This window comes from Colias croceus, chromosome 21 (genome assembly GCF_905220415.1).
Source record: "Colias croceus chromosome 21, ilColCroc2.1".
Classification (NCBI taxonomy): Eukaryota; Metazoa; Arthropoda; class Insecta; order Lepidoptera; family Pieridae; genus Colias; species Colias croceus.
Window position 1 is genome coordinate 6,278,352 of NC_059557.1, and position 13,441 is coordinate 6,291,792.

The 13,441-nt window shown below is 35.1% G+C and overlaps 1 protein-coding gene across 2 annotated transcripts; it reads right to left on the bottom strand.

Annotated features, from left to right (window-relative positions):
- Positions 1-1,390: 1,390 nt before the first annotated feature.
- LOC123701194 (cleavage and polyadenylation specificity factor subunit 6) lies at positions 1,391-13,166 on the bottom strand. Of its 2 annotated transcripts, XM_045648590.1 has the most exons (14): positions 13,046-13,166; positions 12,720-12,926; positions 8,713-8,928; positions 7,948-8,062; positions 7,519-7,754; positions 7,008-7,136; positions 6,316-6,409; positions 5,509-5,625; positions 4,843-4,940; positions 4,074-4,334; positions 3,577-3,782; positions 2,767-2,814; positions 2,236-2,334; positions 1,391-1,901 (listed from the first exon to the last, which is right to left on the bottom strand). In XM_045648590.1, the coding sequence occupies exons 1-14, from the start codon at positions 13,109-13,111 to the stop codon at positions 1,718-1,720; spliced, it is 2,076 nt and encodes a 691-aa protein (XP_045504546.1). In that variant the 5' UTR covers positions 13,112-13,166; the 3' UTR covers positions 1,391-1,717. The 2 variants fall into 2 exon arrangements, with proteins under 2 accessions (XP_045504546.1, XP_045504547.1); XM_045648591.1 differs by lacking the exon at positions 2,767-2,814.
- Between the last annotated feature and the right edge of the window lie 275 nt (positions 13,167-13,441).

Below are 13,441 nucleotides of genomic sequence, written 5' to 3' on the forward strand. Positions count from 1 at the left end.
GCTATGTATATTCAAAAGTACCTACTGATACAATAATGAAAACTATTTTACAAGATTCTAAGCTATTTAAACTCTTGTAACACAGCTACAGGGTGAGAATATACCTTTTTGATATATCATCGCTTATTGACAAAAAAAATTCGTACCACCACCTTCCTCCTCAATAGTCAGTAAATAAAACACATATTCAAATTTCATCAATTTATTCTTCAAATTACATACTTATATCAAGTATAGAACGAATCCATACAAACCTTACAGTCTACCTTACACAAGTTAGTACTTATTCAACAAAACAATACGAGAAGTAATGTTTCACAAAAATTCTTAATACTACAACGAATTTTCATAAATAGGTCCGTATTATAAAAGGTTGTATCAACACTTAGACATGATTTTAAAAGCAAAATAACCGATATCTAAGAGGTATTTAATCGAAGATTATAATATAAATCTTCGGTTATAAAAATAGCTGGGGCCTTAGACAAAGTAACAATTACAAAACGATAACGAAGTTATAAATCGCAAAAATGTACGGGATTGACATTAGATAGACCACGTGATCTAACGCGGCGTATGTCAATCCCATACATTTTTGCGATTTCTAACTTCGTTATCATTTTGTAATTGTTACTTTGTCTAAGGCCTCTGTTTATCAACAGGAGATTATAATAAAAGGTTATATTGCTTTTTATCAGGTCCAGTCAATATTTTTCATTACACTACGAATGTTGGAATGTTGGTAGTTTCCAAACAAAAATAATTGCCTTTAGTATTTGTTTGATCGCGATATTTATGTTACATCTTTGGGGTACAAAGTAAACTCAAACTGTAATAACTAAACTTTTCGTTGAATCTACTATTTGTTAGAAGTTACTAGAAAAATCAATTGATTATTATTATTATTGTATTGAAAAACTTGCATATGAACAATGAAACATTATAAAGTCTTAATTATTTAAACAAATATCTTATGGCATACAATAAGTTCAATAAGTAACCCAACGAAAAGTTAGAATATACTATTTCTGAGGTGCATATTATGTACTTCAGAAATTACGACTTAAGTCGCTATCAGTCACATATAATAAAAGGATGATCAAGAACATATTATCAAACAGAATTGATTTATATTGTTACACTGTTTTGTACCTAACCGCCGAGTTTCTTTGAGATCTTATGTCTAAAATGTTGTCTTCATTGACAACATAATAAACAGATATTGAATAATAGTCAAAATATAAATTGAATATATAATACCATGTAACCTAATCACGGTCCCCAGAGCGCTACCAACTACGCACAAATACGCATGGTCTATGACGGTCACGGCACAAATCACGAAATCTTCATAACATAGAAATTGAATATAGAAACCGCAATTTGTATATATACCCATGTACACAAAAACTCAGATGTAATGTTTCTTCATAAAATAGAAATTGAATATAGAAACTGAAATTCAATTGTATTGCCATGTACACCTAGTCACGGTCCCCACTTTCCCCCCGGTTGCTAGAAGTCAGCGGTCACGATCACCGTCACCGTGCCCACCGGCCGCTAGTCCTAGTCCTGCACGTTGCGGCGGTAGCGGTCGCGGTCGCGGTCACGGTCACGGTCTCGCTGCCCGCACAACCGCCACTACTAGCCGGTTGTTAGTGGCGCCCGTTGCGGTCACGGTCACGGTAACCGCACCCGCGCCACGAATAGCCGGATGTTAGTGGCGCGCGTCGCGGCGGTGGTCGCGTTCACGGTCACGGTCGCGGTCCGCGGGCGGCGGGTCGCGGTCACGCCGCTCTCTGTACCGCTCGTCGTAGTACGGCGCGGCTGCGGTTCTGCTCTTGGTGCTCGCGTCGCCCGCGCCCGCTTCCGCTGTTGGTTCTACCGGCGATTTGCGCGGCCTGCGAATGTACAACAATACTTTATTTGACTGACTTCTAAAAGATCAAAGCAGGAATGTATGGTATGCAGTTTGATGTACTTTCTATGGTTTGCTACTAAGGATTGCTGACTAGAATGATGTATTTTGCGTTCTTTGTCTAAATTTTTTTATAATAATTGTAATGGCTGCTTTAGATTACAAGTTTCTTTGAGCCGTAACCACAGCTTAGAAATGCAAATATTAGATATTTTTTACAATATGCAAAAACATATGTAAAATTAGCCTAAAACCAATTAGCCGTAAATACCTAAAGTATATTGAAATTTAAAAGGCGAGTAAATAATAAGCATTACCTCTCTTCCCGACTGTGTCCCCTGTTATAATGGTCAGCGCGTTCCCTGTCCCTAGACCTGGACCTGTCGCGTTCACGTTCACGGTAATCCCTGTAATACCTGTAAAATAACAAAACAATTGTATATTTGCTAATTTTGTCAACTTTACCCAAAATGATGTTTATTAATTTAACTTAATAAATCTAGTGTGCGTTCAATAATTAATGATTTATTTATGCAGCTATTTTGTGGACATCAATAATTAGGTAGCTTGATTAACGCGAAAATGCCTTTAAAGTTGTAAAAATATTTTTGTCAATAAAAAACCGTCAATGTGAATTAGAAACAAAGTCATATCAAGAAACAAAAAGCATCATAACGTGTAAGAAAAATATTAAAGCGTGTCGTGACTGTCTTAAAAAATAAAAGTAATATAAATCCCAATTGTGATATTATGTACAATGCACCAAGGAAAAACAAACTATATAACCAACAAACAGCAAGATAAAGCTATATTTTATTATATCGACATGCAGTGTTGAGGACACTTACGCGTCACGGTCGCGCTCACGGTCACGGTCCCTCGACCGTTCCCTATACCTGCAATAGACAATCTATGTGAAAATTTATCGCGTTTGCTCTTTATTATAATTATCACTACTTTAATTACTTTTGTAAATATATTCGCAAGAAATAAGCTGCAGGTGCAAAAGATGAAAATGTGCAGTGGTTTTGATGTGTAACTGTTTCATGATTTTGTATGTTATATGATATGTAGTATAGATAAAAAATTGTAAATAGTTTCAGTATATTTATAGTGCAACACAATTGTCTATTGTCTAGTGATCTTCTATATAGTGTTATAATATTATATAACACTAATATAGCGCCACAGTATAGCGCCTTATTGTCAATTTCGTTGCGGAGCACTCTTCGCTAGTTTATACATATCTTCAAGCGTAGAGTGGGTACAGTCAACAGGTACCTTCTAGGGAAGCGCGTTCCATCTTAGACCACATCTCAGCTTAACATCAGGCGAGATTGTGGTCAAGCGCTTCCCTATTACCAATAAAAAAAAAATATCTATTCCGAAGAACAGTCGCGTATAGCGTGACTTATACTACAGTGTACCTTTCTATACCGCAGTATAGTTGCGTATAATGTCTTTGTAGTGCAGTATAGTCACGCAATATCCTGCCGTGAAAGAAAGAAAGAAAGAAAAGAAATTTATTGCCAAAAAAAAACACAGCCAAACACATTATAGAATTTATCTTACAATTAGGCAAACAAATACAGCCTCAGCAAAATGCTGCACAAAAGCAGCGCTGATTTTCAGGCTGTACCGTGCAGTAGCACACGCACCTGTCCCGCTCCTCCCGGTCCCGCGAGCGCTCCCGGTAGCGGCTGGCGGAGCGCTCCCGGCGGCGCGGCGCCCGGTGGTGCTGGCGCGCGTCCCGCTCGCGCGACCGCGACCGACGCCGCTCGCCGCCGTACGACTTCGTCTCGACGCCGTGCAGCGTGTCTTGCAGCGACGATATTAGTATCTTGCAGCGGTCGTCGTGCGCCACCTGCGACAATTTATAGTATGAATTCAATATTAACACATTCAGTAGACGTCATAAACGAATTTCATAAGATAATTAATTAACATCTATAGCTAGCTGCTAAAAATATGAAAACTATCAGCAGCACCAATATTTATTGCATAAAATTAAAACAAGAATTTATTTTAATTATTGTAGGAAGGTATAATAAAAATTACGACAAAGCTGACGAAATCACTATGTCTCACAAGTCAAATCAATCACAGAAAGGCAAATATCGCATCGTGCTTTACTTAGTTATTCATCAACACCCACCTTGCTCTGTTTAATAAGCGATATGGCCGTGACGAGCGTCTCAATAGCGGACGCGTATTCTCCCGCGGCGGCATCACTAACAGCACGCGCGATGGCGCTGGACGACACGGTGCGGTTGCGGCTCATCACCTCCTCGAACTCCGCCTCGCTGATGACCGGGTGCGGCGCGTGCGCGGGGTGAGCCGCGTGCGCGGGGTGCGCCGCGTGCACACCGAGCGGCGCCGCGTGCGTCGGACGCGCTTCGCCCGCTGGGTACGGGTTCTACAAAACATAAAACATTTATTAAAAAAATGTGTGCGTGTACTAGTGTACACACGTAAGAAGTGAAACTTCTTTATGACCTTATTTTACAAAAAATAATTTACTATAATATGCAACTTTACAGAAATACGTCGAATCACGCGTGGTAACTGGTAAGGATAAGAAAAAGTTGGCGCGTAACGGAAAAATGTCACGCGTAACGAAAAAATGTTACACTAAATTCTTTTCCAACCCCGATAAAGAAGTTTCACTTCAATAAATAAAAAATGGGCGCTGTCGTAGATGACGTAAAAAAAACATAACAATTATCAATAAGTTTTCTTGTGTGATTTATATTATAAGGGCAAGAATTCGAAACGTTATTATAAAGAATAATGTAATAAATACGTTTTGAAAACATGTTTTAATTATATTGTGAAAGATTTTCGAAACTGACAAACTATGTAATTTAAATCTTTTCACAGATAAATTAAAAATTATGTTACAAAATACATGTTTTCTAACCAACCTGTGGCGGTCTGCCGTACGGCGTCCTAGCACCAGGCGGCGGTCCTTGCGCCGGCACTGGAGCTGCGTGCGCTGGATGTCCGTATGGAGCTCCTGGACCTGCGTCATTAATAATATAGTTAATACAAGCAACAAAATAATATTAAGCTCTAAGTTCCTTTATAGAAACTTCATAAAATGCTTAATGACCTACATTTAATAAATGCACAATAATATAAATATCATATTATATATTTTCGATTTACATCAAAACCTATTCGATCGATTCAACAAAAAAAAACAAGTATTTTTGAAAGCTACATAGCGAGTGTCGTGGGCAATTTTCTTGCCCGGATCTACACAATCAAAGGAGTTACTACTATACAGTATACATACCTCATCAGTTGTCTCCCTTGACCGACATTCAGTGCGTACGTGGGTCGCGCTTGTCATATGTATGGAAATTCATAAAACCGTTCATAGCTAAACCGACCATACGCACGCGTATTGTCATGCGCATTAGTGTCATCTTCATACATTTTGTTGATGCGTATCGTCAGGAGCGACGGTACGCACTGACGGTCGGTCAAGCTCTGCAACCAGCCTAATCCTGCCTTTTTGTACGCACTGAACAAACCATTATTCAAATACATTTGCAATGCAATAATTTAAATAAGATACCAATTACCTGGCGGTCCGGGCTGTGGGCCGGGCTGTACCGGGGGCGCGCTTTGCACGGGCGGCTGTTGATTGAAGAAAGCTGGATTCACGTGAGGCGCTGGTCCACCTACACCTACGCCTACACCTGTGTGAAAAATTAATTTAGTATTGGTTGGAAGTGATTTAGAAAAATTATACATTTTGTATGAGCTATGTATTGTGTCAACACGAAATAAATATCCAGTGTACATCATGATAAAAGATCTATACAAAATTTTATTTAGAAAAAGTATAGATTTAGTATAATGTGCTTGTGATTTAGTATGTTATGTTTAGTTTCAACACGAAATAACTATACAGTGACCATCATGATAAAGGAAAACTAAACAAAATGCTTTTTATAGCGTCAACAAACGCCAAATGCACGGATTTCTTTCGATTCACTAATATAAAATTATAAATAATGTTACTTCATGTTTCATTGTTTTTAATTGTGCATGTTGTGTTAAGAAATTACCCTGTAACTAACTATATTAAATATGTTATTTAGGCTGGTTGCAGAGCTTGACCGACCGTCAGTGCGTACCGTCGGTCCTGACGATACGCATCAACAATTGTATGACTATGACACTAATGCGCATGACAATACGCGTGCGTATGGTCGGTCTAGCTATGAACGGTTTTATGAATTTCCATAGATATGACAAGCGCGACTGACGTACGCACTGATGGTCGGTCAAGCTCTGCAACCGGCCTATAAGTTAATGATATTTTAAAGTTGGGACCCTTATAATGAAAAAAAATCAACAAAAGAGAAGTTAGTATATCATTTTACCAGGATGTTGCGGTAGAGGTGCCGGTCCACGCGGCGGGCCTTGCTGATGAGGCGGCATCTGGTGATGTGGTGGCGGCATACCTTGCCCGGGAGGCTGTTGAACACAAAAATTAATAATTGAAAAAGAAAATGCTACAAGACAAATTGTATTGTAGATGAGTGTTAATCAATGAAAATATTGTAAAAATTTGTTTCATTGTTAACAAGTACATAACGTAACAAAATATCGATACTGAGCCTAATTCAAACATATGAGGGTATGTTTAAGTAGTAATTACTGATACGATGTTAATCTATCGCTTTTAGCGTGATAGCACGCCACGAATTTCACTATGCAGTCTTTCTATGATTATCATGTCTCGTGAATGTTTTCTTTACAGCCATAAATTCAAAATTCATTTATTAACGCACATTACATGTTTTCTTATTATAATATTGTGTAAAAGGTTTTATATTCGTTGCATAACACCAATGACTGGACCATGACCAAAACGCCGATGCCAGCAATTTTTTTGAAGTGAAACTTCTTGCGTTTTGAGAATAAATTTAAAGGTCATGGCAATACGGTCACGTCATGGAGTAAGGCGACAATTTTGGTATCTTTGAATCTTGCCAAAGAAGTTTCACTTCAGACACGTGTGCTCGTCACACACGCTCTTTTTTTTAAATTACTAAATGTATATTGCTCTAACCGCGTGCGGCGGCGGCATCTGGTGCGGCAGCTGGTGCTGCGGCGGGCCGTACTGCGGCGCCGGCGCGGGCGGCATGTGCGGCCCGCGCGCTCCCCACTCGCCGCCGCGACCGCCGCCTTGACGCTGCATCTGTACAACAACACATTATTATTAGATATTAACGTAAAATAAACAACTCTAACTAATAATTCTTAATAAGAAACGAAACGTAAACGCGTATGTATACGCTACGCGCACGTGTTTTAAGCTGTTTTCTAATGAGCAAATACAATTGTTTGAACATTACTACCATGAAATAATGCGTTAATTACAATGAATATTTTATACAATGCCCCTCAAACATTTTTTCAGAACAGCAGAGATGATCAATTGTGATAGTCATTAGAGCATTGCTGATGTTTTAACTTTAAAAATGTAATCAGAAACCAGAAAAACTTTGTCATAATAAAATCAATCTTCAAATACACAGCCTGTACACAATAATTAATAAATAAAAATTCTTTAAACATACATCATTATACGGCATCGGCGGCCTGTGTTGCGGCGGGCCCTGGTGCGGCGGGGGACCCTGATGCGGCGCCATGTGGTGCGGCGGGGGACCCTGATGCTGCGGCATGTGGTGCGGCGGGGGCCCGTGCCCATGCGGCCCCGGCGGCGGGCCCCTCATCTGGTGGTGCGGCCCTGGCCCCGGCATCATCATGCGCGGCCCGTTCGGCCCGGGACCGTTCGGTCCGCCGCCAAAGAATTCTAGAAAAGCATTCGCAGTTTAGAAACGTCATTGTCATTTGAAATGTTACTCATGAGTCATGAGTTTAAGGAAAATTAACCTCTCTCTGTATGTATGTGCTTTTGTTAAAAATATCAACTTAAATATGCTTAGTCTCGTGAAATTGCAGTAGTTTTTTTTAATTGTTATGTATCATTTAAAAAAGATTATTACCTCCAGGATGCGGGCCGGGTGGGCCTCCAGGGTGTCCCGGCGGTCCTCTCATTCCGGTATTCGTGCCAGGTGGTGTTGACCTTGTCTTGGATTGACTCTCAAATTGATTAAGGGCCTGAAAATAAATGAAAACAATCATAGCGTGTACTTTCTTTTCTTTTAAATTGGTGTGGTGTTGGTTTGTGAGAGAATATGTATAACTTGAAATAACTCCATTTCCATATAGATATCACATTGGTACTAGATTTGTTAATTTAGATATCCACCTATTATTTATTAGCATTCGGAAATATGTGTTTGTTTTGTTTAAACTTATTATTCAAGAAAGGCTGATCGAATTTCAATGAATAATAGTTTGTTGGTCAACTTAGATTAGGATGAGATCATTCTCATTTATCTAGCATCTCATTAGGAGCTAAGCCGAGCAGCTACCTTACAGATATGATGTCTTTCTACTAATCAATATACCACATGCTTCAATGAGAGTTAAATTGTTTAATTAAATATTTATCTTCAAGGGTGGAGCTGAGTCGAGCAAATGTCACATTCTACTGATCAATATACCACTAGTTTAGTACATAGTTCATTCTTCATATTCTTCTAACTAGAAGTACTAGTGGAACTCCACTGTACCTTTATTATACTTATGATTTCTAACACCTCTACAACCTCTATGAGGAGAACAAATAAATCTAACTATTGAGGCACCAGAATAAATTATTTTTTTAACTTAGTATAGACTGCTAATGTTTCCATTGTATTTACCTGTTTTGTAGGCAGTGTAACAATAGGATGCTGCCCATGAATCTCTTTCTTGGGCAATCGGTCCATAACCATCCTGACAGACTGATCTGAGCCCAGAGATATAACGCAGAAACCTTTCGACTGCCCGTTTGCCCTGTTCTCGAAGAATTTCACATCTTGAAAATCCGACACGCCAACGTCAGCGACGGCGTTAGCTATATCTTGATCGGTTGCCCACTGTAAAATTGGAATCCAAAACTCAGGTATATGCAATCGCGCGGTACACACATACATACTTAAATATTGTTTGAAAGCCGATGTTTTTCACATACCTCAATAGTTTCCGGCTATATCTGGATATGAATGTTAACCCTAAGCATGCTCGGTTTCACTTTCATCTAAACGGCAAATGTGTTTTATTGTTCTTATTATAATCTCATTCATAATTTCCAATCATTCATACATTCTTCTATCAATCTGGTTTAACTAAGTAATTTGACTGATATCATATTTTGGGAGGCTTTGGGAGAAAAGAAACAGTTTGCTTTGCAATTAGTATTTTATTTTTGTATCACATTATCTTCAGTAAATTTCACGGAAATTCACACGATTATTTAAGTATTATTTATATATACAGAACGGAAGAACAACATCCTTCATAACAATTGTGAAGGAAAATTTGCAACGATACATTATATTTAATGTTAACATTCCTATGAAATGTGTAAAGCATTATTTTTTTTACCGATTAGGACTATCATAGACTACTATGATTGTTTTATATTAATATACAAAGACACGATATTTTATAATGAGCCGATATTTTTAAAATAAAAACAAATCGCATCAGATATCTGAATTAAACATAGATTGTAGAAATATATACAATACAGAGAGCCGCAGTACAAATTATTTGTTTTACATTTGATCATGTTTGCGAGACAGAAATGAAAACACAATCAGTCAATAAGCCAATAATAATAATTATTTTTTTAATCATATTCTCCCCCTTAATAATTTAGTCTAATTCATAGATAAAAACATTATCTGACGAATTCTGTCAACAATACCCTACTTTAGTTATGGCCGAAACATTTTTTTTTTTTACAGTACGAAAAGTAGGTTAAAGTGTTTAGTTCAGGATGTACATTCGAGTATATCGTCGCAAAAAATATTTTGCGTTATTAAACAAACACTACAATAATTGGCTAGTCTTACCTTGTAGAACCTGACAAGAAAAAATATTAGTAACAAATTAAAGCAAGCAAAAATAGTAAATATGTATCTTATAGAAAACTCCTTCATTATCCTTTATATAATTTGTAACTTCATTAATATTAACATTGGAGAAATGCCTTAGGACTATGGTAACAGCAAAAAATAATTATAATACAAAGACAAACACTTAATTTATTTAACAAGATTCAAGAAAATATAATAATGTAATATAATAATGTATCATAATACTCTGTCTTATTACATTTATGTAATATTTATTTTTTGTATATAACACTGTTACTCAAATGAAGTTACAAATACTGATATGACGTAGGACAATGCAAAAACAGATCAAAAAAAGGGATTTTTAGAATTCCAGACAAAAATCACAATTTTTAATCTTATTATAGTACTATGTATAAAACGGATTTAAAAATAATGATGGAATACATCATATTTAAAAATTACATTCAGATTTGAATGTAGTGCAGCTTACCATTGAATATTTCACAAAAAAATAAAAAAATAAATGGAAAACAAGCCTTAGTCACTCACTTACTGTATGACAGTTTATACCATGTTGTGAATTTATAATAATGTATGTTTACATAAGATCATACACAATACATAAATATATACACAATTTCATTCATCAGCTTCCATACTTAATATAATGCATACAATTTCCCAGCCAATCCATACTTCTCTAATAAATTGTTACATCTGCATCCAGGTATTTATTGCCAGAGAGATATTTATATTAATTTATTTTTATGATCGTAATGTATGTGTGAACGTATAAGCAACTACATTTTTAAGGACATACAGACAATTCTTTTCAATGACAAAATACGAAACATTATTTTAAACATTAATTGTTTAACAAATATATTGTAAATACATAATATGATAAAAAAACTAAAGTAACAAGAACAATACATATATTATGTCATATTTACTAAAGCTCTAATCTATTTGTTCTAAGTCTATTTTTTTTTTTCGTACATTGAGTCAAATAAAGCAGTTATAAATATCTCTATTGCAAGAAAATTCAATGTCTTACAACCAAATGTTATGAATGTATATTATAGCTAACATTGGTAATTAAAATATGATGTAAAAGAGTTTCTTTTCACTATTCTTAATAATGTTTATATGCAACACTATCAAGAATAAGCTCTTACACAGGATATATTTGTGATCCTATTAAAGAAACATAAAATTTACGAGAAATTTAAAACATCCTATGAGACAGTAACATATCATAATATCACAAGTTATAAGGCACAGCCAAGTGAAATTTAAAATGGGAAAGAGCAAAAAACATGGGAGAAACAATTACTAAATATTTAACTATTCAGTCTTGTATAATTATTGCAAGTATGAGTTGCAATTTATATAAACACCTACCAATAGTAGTAAATATCTATACTACAATGTTTTGCTCTTTGTATTGAAAAAGCACCATAAATTATACATATTTCATTAACAAAATCAATTAATAACTGTATTACTAAAATTTAAATGGAGAAAACTGTTATAACACAATTAAGTTAAAAGGGTGACACTTATTATATGACTTAGCTTAGCTAAACTACAATGTAAACATTGTTATAACTTGTATTTAATACTTGTTCATTCTTTATCACAAATAATAAACATTGAGCTATTAGCACTTGCTACCATTCTAAAATATTACACCATTCTGATAATCTATGGTGCTGTTTCAATTTAATAAATTCAATATAAACTAAACAATAATTGTTTGTGTAAGTGTGCAGATTCACACTAAACACAACAAAAATTTCAATTAACTAAATGAAAACAATTGAGACTGGTAACCAACAAAAATTGTGTTATTTAATTATATATATTTATAATGTAATTTAGTTTTAAGAATACAGTTCACATTGTTACATATGCATTTACATTGGGTAAGGATGGAATCACAATATTGTAACCGTTAATATAATTTTTATATAGACAACTGTCGAAAATAAAGAAATACCTATTACATTTAATTTAAGTCAATAATGTGGTAGTTTTTTGTAAATTAGTAAATCCAATAAGCTCTTTACAACTCAGAAATTAGTGTCAATCAAATGAAAAACTATTACCTAATCTATACATATTGCAATATCTACTCAAAAAGTACAATATAAACTTAATATTTTAAAACATAGATATTCATTGATATATAACTTAATGCACATTGTTTTAAAGTGCTCAATTCGTTGAGCAAAAATAACATCGATAAAATCATGTGCATAATATTATGAACCCGTATCTAACCAACTTTAAAACATGGTATTATTAAAAGGAATCTTTTACATTATGCTTTATGTATACTTGTACAATCTTTATTTTTTTAATAGCAATAAATATTTTACATCACAACTTATGGCTAATCAAATAATTTAAGTCAGTTACCAGAATTTAATAAGTAAAATTTGATATCAAGTATTTCTTAAATAGTTTTCATTTAGTTAAAAATGGTGGGACCGCCAAAAATTACCATGGTGAATTTAAAAGGTGAGAAAAAATTAAGATATATAAAAAAATTGTAAGAAAACATGTTTGAAATTTAGTAAACACATTTAAATGTTAAATTTTCTTAAATAATTAAATATATATTTTAGTACCTACTCATATACTTAAAATTTACGGTAAAATAAAAAGGAAGAGATAAATTTTGAAAAAATATCGGTTGATGTCAATACATACTTGGCAGTCCCATCCATCAAAATAAAGAGCACAACGTGAGAATCTATATTTACATTAGGACTAATGAGTTAAAATCAAGTACGAACCCAAGTTAGGTTGCCGACGTAAAGTTGGAATCGGCGGCCATGATGCCCGTGGCTTGGTGCGTTGTTGTGATAAGAAGCGTTCCCGTTTGTCTCCTCAGGTGGATGTTGAGGTGCAGAGTTCGGTGGTCCATCACCATCTTCTTGCTTCGCTGATGGAGCAGCAATAACGTCGTCGTAAAGATCTACATTATCTCCTCCAAACTCGTCCTGCAAATGGTGGCATCATATCGATTTATTGCAAGTAATGCTAAATTTAAGACACATGCCACATTTTAGCAATACAATGAATTATTTATTCAAAAGGAAGTTATAATAATTTGATTTACCTGTCTATTGAAATCAGATTCAATATCATCGGCGTATAAATCTATATCCACACCGCCATCCGCCATTTTGCGAATTAAACGCTGCAGACAATATTGCCAGCCTACGGACAGATTTGAAATATAAAAAGCAGATTAGTGTTACTATTTATAAATTTATAGGCAAACAAATTAAGATTAACAATAATTATTAAAGAAATTAATTAATATTAATTATTAATCCAAAAATTGGCAGTTTTTATTATTATAACAAATACATTAAAGTTGTATATATTCATTTTACATGGGTGAAACAGGTAAAATCACAGGTAAAATCAATTCGACGGAATACCGAATACATACGTGTATAACGCGTTTCATTAAAGAAACGAATCTTCGAATCGTAGGGTCAGAAAAAAA